At 40.2% G+C, this 13,869-nt stretch overlaps 1 protein-coding gene across 1 annotated transcript in view; it reads right to left on the minus strand.

The window, feature by feature from the left end:
• The window catches only part of SPIRE1 (spire-type actin nucleation factor 1), a gene marked incomplete at its 5' end in the record, with an annotated part of 68,393 nt that overhangs the window by 26,921 nt on the left and 27,603 nt on the right, over window positions 1-13,869 (minus strand). Inside the window, 4 exons of the mRNA XM_010160161.1 lie at window positions 375-504; window positions 885-971; window positions 7,375-7,539; window positions 8,674-8,757. Coding sequence (XP_010158463.1) covers window positions 375-504; window positions 885-971; window positions 7,375-7,539; window positions 8,674-8,757 — 466 coding nt within the window. The remainder of the gene's footprint in view (window positions 1-374; window positions 505-884; window positions 972-7,374; window positions 7,540-8,673; window positions 8,758-13,869) is intronic.

Raw genomic sequence — 13,869 nt, forward strand, 5'->3', positions numbered from 1 at the left:
TAAAAACAGACATGTAAAGAATACTTGCAGATAGGCAAAGAACGTTGCACTGGGGTAAAGCAATACCCATTCCCTTCTGAGCAAAGCTAACATTGACTGTCATGTGCAACCAGCAATATAATGCCATGAAATTTATCTAATACTTACATTCAAAACTTGAAGGGAATCAAGCTGAACCATACAGTACCTCATTTTTAAATATGACTTAGCACAAAGATTGCATAGCCCTAGCAAAGCCTGTAGGTTCCTTCTTTTTCTGAAGGGATGAGAATAATTTCATCTTCTGTGACATCTGCACAGACATCACTAATATCGCTTTCTTACGTGGGAAGCTTTCTGTGGATGCTGCAGGTCAAAACAAGCACTGTGCTTACCCAGCCTGCTACGCCTTATCTCATCAGGTGAGACGGGACGTAACTTCCTCTCTGCCTTGATTTCCTCCAGTATCCTCTCGTGAAGGCTGCGTGGCCGTGGTGGGGTTGGTTTCAGTTTTCTTGCTGAGGCCTCGGGATATAAAGAGAAACATATTTACATAAAACAGTGCTTCCTTGAATGTAGATTTCACACTTTTTTGACAAAAAATGTGGAATGTTTGAATATGATTTTACATGCACACAATTGTAAAACTCATAAAATAGAGAGAGGATTTTTCCCCAATTCATCATGATTTCCCAGAGATAAAGGGCTGCTGGCAATAACAGCTATTAATTGGTAGGTGCAAGATATTACACACTGTTCTTTTAGGAGATCGTGTTCTACATACAGAAGACAACATTTTTGAATGCCCATGTCAGAAAATGTAATATTTGACATATTCCCTGGACACAAACGTGCTTTGAAGAGCCACATTTTTTGTTAGGAATGAAGCCCACTGGATTACATACAGGATTTAATGGAGGTCGTGATCGGATGAAATCCAGGATTATTTCATGGGCACTCTTTTTTAATCGAGGTGGAATGTCACCGTTGACCTGGAAAGGAGAAAAAGTGAAATGCATATTTCCATGGTTTGCATTCATATTCATACAGATGATGAGATCAATCGAAAACTCACAGCCACCCTGACAGAGCTTGCAGCGTCCTGACACCTGCACCAGACGTAAAACCCTACCGGCCCTGAGGAGAGCAACAACCCATTTGCAGAGCACAGGCAAGCAGGAACGCACCTAACAGCTTTCCTGCTTTGCGGAGAGCTGCAAAATAACCACAGCTACAGCAGCTTTCATCAGCAATACTTAGGATTTTGAAATGATGAAGTCAAATGTTAAGGCTGCAATCAGTCTGTGAAAGAATGCAGATAAAGATTGTATCTTGCTCGGAGGAAAAGTTGCCAACACCATTTTTAAGAACAACTGTTTGAACCATGTCGCACTGCCAAACATTACACTCTGTTCTCAGCCTCTGAGAAAACAAGGATGCTCTTTAAGGCCCCGGTTTTCTTATTCTCCTTACCATCTCCCAAGCACTGATATGAACGCAAAGCTAGATATGGCACAGTCACCAATGATTTACGTGTAGCAATGGATGAAAAATATGTCCCCCTTGGTTTTTTGTCTTTACCACCTGTGTCTGCTGCTCTGGGCATGAAGAGGTGCCCTTGTGGGTAAATTCCAGCAGAAGAGGGAAGCCCTGAGCACGATCTCATAGCTGCTTCTTCACCTGCACTTCAAAGATTACTCAAGTACTAAACAAAGTTTGTTAATATGGCTAGAAAGTAAATCACTAGGATGCCATGCGATGCCATCGAAAGTACAGGAAGCACATTGCCTCACTGTAAATCCTGTATTTCTGTAGAAGAGGGGCTGGGTGAGGGTTGTCTGCTTGTCTTTCTTCAGAGACAGACAGTTCTTTCTCTGATACCTCTCTTACCTTGACCTAAGACAAGACATCACAGGAAAGAGTCAGCAATTCACTCTATACAGGATATCAAAGAAGGCAGTGTAAAGTTTCCTATCGTATGAAGAATTTATAAATTCTAAGCTGGGAATAAGTGTATGGATTTGTTTAAAAAAATCCACCTGTCAGGTTCAGTGTCCATAAAGCACTGTGCCCAAGCACACTGTCAGGGATGAGAGAGCACCCCAGGCCATACATCCCCCTGGTACCTTCTGTTACTACACAGCAGGTGGCTATCAGCTCTGTCAGCCAATTTGACAGACATTCCCATGGCACTGCATTTCTTAGACCAAGTGTCCCAAATTTCAGCACTTTTTTTATTTCCTTTTAAAAGGTCAGTTGGCTCATTTTCTTTGGGAGACTCTATTCATACTCTATTTTGGCTCTCTGGAGCCAGAAAATATATGTAAAGGCACAACTCTGGTTTGTCAAATCACACACACTTTTGCTAACCAGAGGGAATGCTGCAGTCATAAAACTGGGTTTAAAAGGCCATAAGGTCACATGAATATGATCCCTAACTGAACTTCACTAATGACATGCAGGGTCTGTACAAGCTCTGCTCACCTCAGACATGTCCCGTTTCCAGGCTGAGGCAGAGCAACAGCCTCCAGGGAAGATTCATCTCTTCCCCAATAAGGAATTGCACGCAGAGTCTCCCCTGGGGAACATTTCATTGCTTACCTGGGGACTCTTTCTGGAGGTATCCTACCCCAGACATGGTCCAAATTCCCCCCTGCACCTATCCCTTTAGCTTCCTTAGAGTGAATTTCATGTGGCTTGGTGGAGAATACCAAGCTGCTAAACTGCAATGTTCAACACTTTCCTAAAAATAGGGCAGAAAAATTAAAATGGAAAAGGTTTATATTGAACAGTGATTTGACATTTTATGATGAGGAGAGTATTATTTTATGTGGTGTGATTGATTTCTTCTGTTTAAGGACTGAGCAATTTTCTGAGGCCAGCATGCTTTGCAGGTTGTTAATGAAATGAGAAGTCTCTCTTTCCCCAGTTACTGCTCATCAGATGTCAAAGTTGATGGCTGAAGCTGAGAGTTATTACCATCAGAAGAGCCATTTTGTAAACTGATAATCTCCGTTCTAGCCTTTGGGAACAACCCTCTGCATGACAATGGGAAATAAATAATCCATGGCTCTGAGCCTTTCACTTCAGGGCACTCTACACCCTGACTTAATGCCACCAGGGTATAATTAGTATCAGTATTCCCATTTGATTGGAAAAGGAGAAATGTAAGATTTGCTTAAGTGATTTTCCATAGGATACACGGGGAGATGGTGGAAAAGCAAGTGGATGTTTCACCGCCAACAAGCCAAGAGCAGGAGCAGCGGTGGCAGAGCCTACCTTCCTTCTCACGCTCAGCACCCAAACAGGATACTGGTAAGAAAGAATTGCAGGGAAGCTTTTATCCTCTCTGTCCATGCTAGATCTATTTCTTTACTCCAACTAACTCTCTGTAATGAGCAATTTCCCATGCATCTTTTAATTAATTAAAATTCATGACTGTTGATTGAAGGCCAAATCAGAGATCACAGATGCAGCCAGGATACATGCAGGGAAAGGATCTTTTTTTTTTTTCCCCTCATGTACCAGATTGGCCCCAGCTGCAAACCAGTATTTAAATACATACCTCAAAACACTGTAAAACTATGCTTAGTCTTCATGTGTGTAAAACAGCTTTTGGACAGCAGTATGCATTACAACTGGCAGTGTGGGGAAAGCACAACCCATGACTGTAAAAACCAATCAGAAATTTAGAGATCTAAACAAGCTCAAGCACAGAAAAACTACCATGCAATCATCTACTCACTCACGACCTGCTACCATCACGTATAAAAAGGGATTTGCAGTTTAAAAAATAACTGGTACTTGGTAACCTTTGGCTGAAGCCTGAGCTTTAGAAATGGTGATCCCAAACAAGAAGTAATACATCAGTTATCACTGACATTCAATTATCTCAGCCACTAATTTGTCTCACTATAAAAGGTGACAGCATTAAGTAGAAGAGTGCTATCTCTAAATGATAGGCAACATGAAACGGATACTGGTTTGTACTATGTAGAAATTTTCATTTAAAAATGAAAATTGCATGGACACTGAAACAGAGGGGGCATGCTACATCATTTCCAGAACAGCTCATGATAAAGTTCTGCTGTGAATTAAAGTATTACAAGTAGATATGTATTTGCCATCTTTCACTATGCAGACAGCGTAGCGCTTCCGTTAACAGGGTTGGTGCAGAGCGGATATTTGACACCACACAGCAAGCTCAAGCAGCAGTGTCCAAGAATGAAGTGCTTTGGTACTTCATGTGGTAAGCCACTGTACTCACCTGCTGTTCCTGCACACCTCTTAGAGATGCAAGTTTATGATTCCACGTGATAACCATAGTACCTACACAGACTCGTTCCTTCTTTAAACACCTCTAAAGCATGATTAGGAACTGTAAAGCTCACTGCTCTACCTAGGATAATTCCTACACTTCTGCAGGAACACATGATGAAGGCAGAAAACGAAGACAGCTTTAAACAGGACAGTTCCTTGCTTAAAGCAGGTGAGTAATCCTCACTAAAACTAAGCCAGACCTGTGCAGAAGAGAAGGACAGACTCTACAAAGCCCAGCTGGACAGACTGGTCAGCCTTTTCCTGCTATGTCCAGCTTGAAACATCTGAAATCTCGCTTATGAAATACAATCTGTGCACAGCTACTGTCACAACTGATGTGAACACTCTAAGATGCTAATTACTGTAAAGAAATAAGTATTATTGGGAGAGGACTTTTTACAAGAGCCTGTAGTGATAGGACAAGGGGTAACGGGTACAAATTGAAAACAGGGAGGTTTAGATTAGATATCAGGAAGAAATTCTTCACAGAGAGGGTGGTGAAGCACAGGAACAGGTTGCCCAGAGAAGCTGTGGATGGCCCATCCCTGGAAGTGTTCAAGGCCAGGCTGGATGAGGCTTTGAGCAACCTGGTCTAGTGGAAGGTGTCCCTGCCCATGGCAGGGGGGGTGGAACTAGATGATCTTTAAGGTCCCTTCCGACCCTAACCATTCTGTGATTCTATGATTATTTTGTTAAAAATACCCAAACAACCACGCCACAGGATTCTCAGATTAGACATTCAAATTACTGGATATTTTTGATAATAATAGCTTCAACCTATATGTCTAAATTCCCCTTTTGCAACATGGCCAAGCTAATACCCCTGCATCACAGGTATTTGTGAAGAGCTCGACTATGAAGACAAGAGCACCATTACCTACGAAGATTTTAACTGTTCTGCAATGTAATGCTGAGTTTGGACACTACATAAAAGGTGTCTCACAGCCATGCATTGAATAAGTCAGGCAAGAGCTGTCAGTTACGGTTCAATAAACGCTGCTCAAGAAATGTCGCGAGGGGTGCATATCTTGGAGGGGAGGTGGTGGGCAGGAAAAAGAGCTAGTTGGGAATCAATACGGAATGAAAAGCTGTAGCTTAACACACATGCGTAGTAAAGAAAAGCTAAGCCTGGAAGAGTAACTTAATTCTTAAATTTCCCTGTTTCCAAGTGTTGACTCAACCGACATTCATAATTTTTCACTTTGTGGGAATGAGTGCTGCATAGGAGAAAAACGCTATTAAATTTTTCCAGGTAGACATGAAAAGATTACAAAATGCCAAGGCAAAAACCTGTTCCCACAACAACCATACAAACAAGGACTCTTGCATCGGAGGGATAGAGAGATGCCAAATCTGAAATTATTTTCATATGTACTGAAATAGAAATGCCGTCACTGAAAAGAATGAAACCAGTTATTTATAAAAAGCCCAGAATTTGACATTTTACATCTTCAAAACATTTTGAACATTTGCACTATGAGAGAAGAGAGAACAGACAGCTCCAGTTATTGACATCTGTAAACACTTTTGGTAGTCTGAAACAACAAAACTAAGTAATGCAACTAATAGGAACATCTGTTCCTTTCCCAATTTCTGCTCAGAGTACTGAGCAGTCAGGGACAGATCGAGCTACTCTTTTAAACACAGCATTATATTAATAAAAAGAACAGTAAAGACTTCATGTTGCATCTCACTTACTTTAAAAATGTACTTAACCTCTTGTTATCATTAGTAGCATATGCATTTTCACAAGCTATGAAGTCTAAAAATACTACCTGTAAATTCAAAGCAAAAATTGCTTTTAAGAAAAACTTTGCCAAACAGCCATTTTGACTGATAGAAAGAAAGATAATCCATCTTTATGAGGCTGCCAAAAATTTAGATTTAGGATTCTTGCCCTTTCCTCCTCAAGAACGATGACAGTTTTCTCTGATGGGAATACATTTAACCAGCTTTGACCCATGATGGTCAGCCAAAAGATGCTGTATTTATGAGATCTAACTAAACTTGTAATTCTACGTGAATCCTTCAAGCCCCACACATTTCGTGTCAAGATGCACACTTATTATTGTGCATATTTTGCACAATCGTCAAGCAGACCCTGCAGCAGAATCCAAGTTACTGAATTGAAGGTTTCTAATAAGAAAGAAGTTTTTTTTTTAACACAACGTCATTAGCAGTTGTCACACTAAGCCAGCAGTTGCATCACAGACAGCTCTACAGGCACTGTACCTGAAGTTGATTGTAATCTCAATTCATGTTTATGCCCAGAGGTCACTTTGGACAATCTACCTAGTAGACAACATAGCAGGACAAAAATAGACGCTTGCAGGGATTTCTTACACAGCAAGAGTCTGGATGAGCAGAGGAGCAGCTGTGCCTCCAAGTCCTACTACATAATGAAGAAAATCCCTTTTGAAGAGGCAGGAGCTTGCTCAGCAGTAGATGAATTCCAGGCTAGCCTGGCAAAAGCCAAATTAGTTGACCCAGGGGTTCCCATTCAAACAAAGCTACTATCCTGATTGCATACAGTAATCAAGGTCCTAAGGGGACCGTTCCTCTTTTGCAGTGGGTAGTATGAACACTTAGCACTGTTTTCTGAACTGCTAGCAGGGAGACAGATAACACCATTACCTGGGTATGTGTTTTACCCTATTGATGTAACATTTCAGCAACATATGCTGCAGAAAATAAATACGATCTGATAGTCTAAATCCAGATCTTGATTAGGAAAGTACTTTCAGCTCATACATAAAGGGCATTTGTATGGACAGGACTAATTTATTTGCTCCCCATGTAGTTGCTCCATTTTTTCCCTCCTTTATTCTTTTTTCTAACAATCTCTGATAGAACAAACTACATGCTTTCAGTCTCTCCAGTCTCCCCCCACCCCCATCTCTGAATTTTTCTAGTGGAATTACAGCTTTCTCACTAACAAAGGTTTTGTCAGGAAAGCAAATATATTTGAACACTGAATTTAAAAAAAAAAAAAAAAGAGAAGAAAAGAAAAGAAGAAAATACAAAAGAAAAATAACATTTCAGATTTGACCAATTCTAGTGATCCCCTTGGCTTACCATCACCTTCCTTAAGGTATAGCGTTTGGATCTGATATCATCCATCAGCATTTCATAGGGTGTGAGCTGATATTCTATTGGGAGTGGGTTGTACTGACGCTCTTGAACTTTCTTAAGTTTAACACCATTCCGCAAATCTCGCATCACTTGTACCCAAAAACGAGCCTGGAGGGAAAAACCAGAGAAATTTTATTTGATACCTTACCCTTGACTACCACCTCACATTAAACCAAAGTTGTTCACTCCCCTTTCAGGACACCATCAAATACGCACAGCTGTACTACTTCATTTTTAACACCTCAACCAAAACCCATTTTGTCTGTGGTTATTTGATATAAGCCTATTTTAAACCCTCATGACCGTAACAAAACTTCGTTGCAACTCAGCAGGACTGCAGAGTCTCACCCCAAGGGGTATTCATCTCTAAGATAATGCAGAAAAAGGATTGAAATTCTCGACCATATATCTATATTTCCATTTCATGTAAATTGCAAGCACATCAGGAAAGTTTCTAGACTTACAGCTAATACTGTGTGAAGTAAAACAGTGATTGAATCCGAAACTTTGTTTCCCTTAGGCCCAGAACTTTCTTGCAAAATTTTCCAGCAGTTGCTCTTCAAATAGAAATTTTGGAATGGACTCCAAATCCTAAGGTCTAGCCATATCCTCTCAGTGCTCAATTTCCTTTTGCTCTGCCCCTAAGAGCACCACATACTAACACCTCTCTCTCATTTCTTGGGCAGTGAGAATGGCTGGAGAGGAGGAAGAAGAGGTGGTGGATAGAATATTGGGAGATTGAAATCAAGTACTTTTAAGAACCTCATAATATTCCTCTACGAACTGGCAAGAATAGTAACTAGAAAATAAACCAAGCTACTTCCTGTTAAGAGTTTCTCTGTAACATTTTTCTTTCACCACAGGAGAAACTCAGCTGGCGGCTCTGGCTACTGCCTGGCTGCCCCTCTGAAGGGCAGTCAGCATGATACCTGTCTAGATGTCCAGTCTTTTTAATTTGCAAAAGCTTCTCCATGAAAACAGTCTAAAGAAAAAATGCAATGTTTGGATACTTCTATTGTTTCATCTGTCTGCGAAGGAAGGTTGAAACTCCATTTGGTTGTAACTTGTTGTTACTATTAATTCATATGTTAAAAAAAAACACAAACCAAACCAAACCCAAAACCAAAAAACAACAAAACCAGACACTGATTTTAACATAAACCAAAAAAAGTTAGGTGAGCATTATAATGAAATATAAAAGACACGTAATGATGCTGAATCACTATTCAACTGTTGTCTTACCCAGTCAGCATTTTTTAAGTCATCAAGATCTGCGCTGGATTCATCACTTGCATCTTTGTCCATTTCTTGAATCTTTTTCAGATTCTGCCAATGAAAAGAAAATGAGTCAATAAATAGATGGTGACATTACTCTCAAGGAAAACTGAAGTTTAATTTTTGACATATGTCAAATTATGTTGCTTGGGTACTCTACTGAATGTCTGATGACTTGAACAGTAATACTGTAAAAGTAACTTGAAATACTATTTGAATATATTTTTCTTAATTGCAAAGTGGACCTTAAATGCTGGGGGGGGAGGGGGGGAGGGGGAAATCTTAAGTTTCGAGTATCAAAGTACCTCAGATAATAGTACACCAGAGGAAAAACTATACATACAAATTTTAATATTCCTAAAACTGGGCTGTACATAGGGGAAAAAACCCACCCACCCACCTATGAGGTCTGGTAAGCTACCACACAGAAAACATTACTGAATTTGTAAGGATCCCATTCATAGCAAAATGACCGTTACTTGTTGAATTCAAGACAGCTCATTTTTGTAGAAGAAGAAATTCCCAGAAAGTTAGTTGTGAGAAGGAATAAATGGTGAGAAATCCTTTACACTGAATAGTGACAGACTTGCATACATATTGAAATTAAGTAGTCTGTATAACAAGGTTATAGATTCTAAAATGAGTAATAAAATTATGTAAGAAAGAGAAACAGACCTTTCAAAGGTAAAAACTGCTATTTATGAAGATCAGATCATGCAAATATAGAAAAGATTGTCTGCAAAGGGAAAAAAAAGCTTTCATACTAACATGAATATGAAAAATGATTAAAAGTTACAGCAGACCAAAGAATAGGCAAGCTTGCACACAGACAAATGCAAGCAAAAGACTTAAAAGGCTGTGGCTTTACAGAAATTATGTTATACACATAAAAACCTGCATATTCAAAATGCTATTTTTTAGGTTACTTCTGTATTGAAATATTCTGGAATCAGCAGCACGAACAAATTTTCAGTACTCCAATTGTCAATACTCAAGCTCTTCCTTCAATGTAACTGAACAATCAGTCTCAGTTTAGCTTTTAGAATTCACAGAAAACTTGAAAATAAGCATATTTTGTAAAAAATATTTCCTGGAAATGGTTCCAAAGCTGCCAGCATCTCAGTGGAAGAAATGGAAGCACAGGAAGTGTGCTTAAATGGCACATTTAACAGAGTGCAACTACCTTCCAAACTTGGTTATAGAGTTAGCACGTGTGAGTCAGGAACCACAGAGGTTTTGGAAAGAGAGCAGATGGTTCACTTATTGTCTTGTGTGGGTTCTGTTGCTGCGGTCAACAGCCAGTCTGATACTTACAGGAAATCACCCTTTTCCATGGGAGAGATAAAAGAAAAATGGGAAGAAGGAGTAACATAAAGGCCTTGCTTATTTGTTGTCCAGGGTTTCTTCTTTCCTGTACCATACAGTTGCAGTAATAATTTCAAATACAGTATCTGTGAACTATAAATTATTTGCTTTCTTGCAAACTGCTAACGTGCATCGATAAACTGCAAAATATAAAATCATTCTGATACTTTCTTCTTTGTAATCAAAAAGCTAACCAGTAAATGAGCTCACAACTGTCAGATTTGCTCCTCCTTTCCACACTGCAAGGTACATATTAATTTTTAAAAAATTAACATGTTACAGCTGCTTAACCTTTACTTCGACTGTTCAACAAGATTTGCAGCAATTACCCATCTCTGTAACCGTGTTCCCTACCATACAATTTACCAGGCTGGTTTATGCCCCAAGGCTCATGCCTTTGACTGACACAAATATTCCATGAAGCTAAAAAGATTACAACCTGTTTTTCTTAACAGCAGAAAATAAAAACAAACAAACAAAAAAACCCAAACCCAAAACAACCACCCTGAACAGCTGAAAGATCTTTCAAATAAGGCAGCCATCTAATTAGTTTCTCTGGAACATAGCTTGAGGGGGAGTTTCCACCCAAGAAAGCACAGGTGTACGTGGTGCTGGCTACACCGAGTTGCAAGAGCAAAAAAACCTGCCAGCCAAAGCCTCTCTAAGTACAGTTCTATGATCCAAATGAGCTGATACAAGCACAGGCTCCTGCCAGAGCTGAGCTCCTACTCCTCTCCATCCCAGCCAAGTGTTCCAGCTGCATCCCTCACAGCGGCACTGACCCACACTTCGTAGGGGTAGCTCATTCCCCGCCCTGGCACCCAGCTCAGACCCCTAAATCCAGCTCACCATGCGATTAGTAGAGAACAGTAGAAAGAAAAGAAATTTCCATTGTTATAGAAGTTAGAAAGCTTTGGAGGAGTGGGGAGAAAAAGAAACAGCAAGTGCTCTATCTTTGCAGGCAGTGCTTTGGAAGGCGTCTTAACTCCTCTCCACCTGTCAGGTGCTGCTTAGGAAGGAATAAATTCACCGTGACAAATGATTACTTTTAAACTTCCAGACTAAATGAAATATTATCATTTCCCCCAGCAACCCCAGCCAGCATCAGTGGGTTCTGCATCTGTTTCAGTCGTAAATCATGGAAACCAACATGTTTACAATACAAGAGACCATTTGTCAGAAAATAACTGTGATCCAAAACCTGCGAGTAACCTCAGATGCTGCAGCCACTTGTACTTACCCTTGGGACAACAGCTTCAGAAAAGCTATTATAGGGTAATAAATATAGGGCCTAAATGGGTTTCCATTTCAGAAAGCAGAAACATCTTAAAACGGTTTTCCTAAACGATCCCAGAACCTCAGACCTATACCACAGACCTGATTCACCTACTACGGCCTGGGCATTCATTCAGGAAATAAGGGTTGGATGGGTAGGAAGCGAGTGTTTCAACAGCTTTGGCTTTTTTTAAACCATTACAGCCTTTGACCATTAAAAAAAAAAAAAATCAACCACACATTTTATGACAAAAGCTAGTAATAAAAATACCAAATGCCTTCCAACATCTTGCTGCACTATTAAAAGCAGGCAGCTGATTTGCTGCTGTGTGTCCCACATTTGAGATGCGCTCTCCCATGCTCAGTGACAGATGGGAGTTTATATAAGACGCTTGTCAGCACAGCATCCAAGACTCACTTCCATAAAATGCTCTCTCACACGCAGTGTTTTAATGAAGACGGTATTCTTGGGAATCCAAATCTGGACTTTGTCTTTCACAAACTGCAGACACAGTCTACGACAGTTTCCAGTTCATATCCTTAATTAGGCAACATTTGTTCGCTGATGCAACTAATTCTTATGCTGCTATCTGCCAAACTAATAAAATATTCTTGCACCTCTAGGCTCAATTTAAAAATATATAACCTGCACATAGGGGAAAAACTACTTTCAGATACTCAGCTATCCAACTTGGGTTTAAATTCCAAGGGCTTGGCCAGCATTACTCTAATTCTGTGGAAAGACCCAAACCCCATTTAATTCAAACACGGGAATAGGATCAGTTAAATCAGCCCCCGAAAACCTCTTTCTTGAGTGGATATCAAAGTTCTTCAGCTCTGGAAAGGGCAATAGTCACCATGCTGCTCAACATAACTGTTTCAAAAGAGGCAAAAAACCCCAAACCAAGTGGATGTAACACTTAGTGAGTGACAGTGCTTGCATCACTTAAGAAAAAAACCAAACACACACAGCCCCCTCCCACCCCCCTACAAACAAAAAGCCATGAAAACAAAACCAAAAAACCCAAAACAAACCAAAACCAAAACAGCAGCCTTTTCTCTTATTAAAACTCCCAAACTGAGGGATCAAACAAATCACTGTGGGGCTGCAAGCCTGAGGATCACACAGTTACAAAGGTGGAGTCAATGGAAGCCTGAAGGTGTAGGCAAAAGTGGTTACGAGCAGAAAAGTTTGTGAATCAATGTATTTCTCCAGCTGTGCTTCCTGAAAATCCAAGCAGCAAGGTATGTAACAGCTTTTATAGTCATGAGACTATCAAGAGTAACTTGGCTAATGACCGTATTTCCAAAAGAAGTTAGCCATTAACTTATCATTAAGTTAGATAACCATTAACCTTAACCTGATACCTTAACCATTTAGGTACCTATTAACTACCTCTATTATCATATTTTGTACAAATAATACACCAGTATAGCCCCGTCAAATGGAAAGTAACACCTGACTTTCTTAATTAACTGTTTTCAAACTGAATCTTTGCATGGCATGCAGCTAGGAAAAAAGGAAAGGAACAATTTCATTTCTACTCATGTACTTGGTTAGAATTCGGATATTTACATTTTCATACAGATCAGATTGAAATATATCCAGGCAGACTGAAAGAATTATGTTTTTACATCAAAAAGGACATAAATGAAAGCTGACATGATTCAAAATAACAGTGCAAAAATGACAGATTGAGACCTTTATCTGTATTCTACCAAAAACAATTACAAGGCATACCGTGGATAATGAAATGATGGAAAAGTTTTTGATAAGCATGGACTTTCACTGCAAAAGAAGATGCAGGAAATTATAAAAATATACACAATCTTAATTAGTTTGGAGGGAATATTAATCTTGATGCTTTAGGGCGTACATTGATCTCTAAAAATTTTTGAGATACAAGTCAAACCTACTGCAGCAGATAAAGACACACCTGCCTATTGGACATTCCTTGTTTTTATGCTGGCCAGCACCACATGGTGTGTTTAAGCACCAGCTGTGCCAGTTGTGGAGTTTATCACTCACAGCCCACTGACAAATGCTTAGCTCCACTGCAGGCTGGCATCACCATTTACTGGTACCACTCACAGACTCACAGAGGTCGGAAGACATCTCTGGAGGTCAGCCGGTCCAAACCCCCTGCTCAAACAGGGCCACCCAGGGACCATGTCCAGGCACCTTCTGAATATCTCCAAGGATGGAGACTCCACAGCCTCCCTGGGCAACCTGTGCCAGTGTTGGGGCACCCTCACAGTGAAAAAGTGTTTCCTGATGTTCAGAGGGAACATCCGTGTTTCACTTTATGCTGAGCACCACTAAGAAGAGTCTGGCTCCATCCTCTTTGCACTCTCCCTTCAGGTATTTCTAGAAATGGATAAGATGCCCCTGAACCTTCACTTCTCCAGGCAGAACAGACTCAGGTCTCTCAGCTCTCCTCATATGTGAGATGCTCCAGTCCCTTCATCACCTTTGTGGCCCTTTGTTAGACTCTCTCCAGTATGTCCATGTATCTCTTCTAC

The sequence above is a fragment of the Eurypyga helias genome, unplaced genomic scaffold (genome assembly GCF_000690775.1).
Source record: "Eurypyga helias isolate BGI_N326 unplaced genomic scaffold, ASM69077v1 scaffold5841, whole genome shotgun sequence".
Classification (NCBI taxonomy): domain Eukaryota; kingdom Metazoa; phylum Chordata; class Aves; order Eurypygiformes; family Eurypygidae; genus Eurypyga; species Eurypyga helias.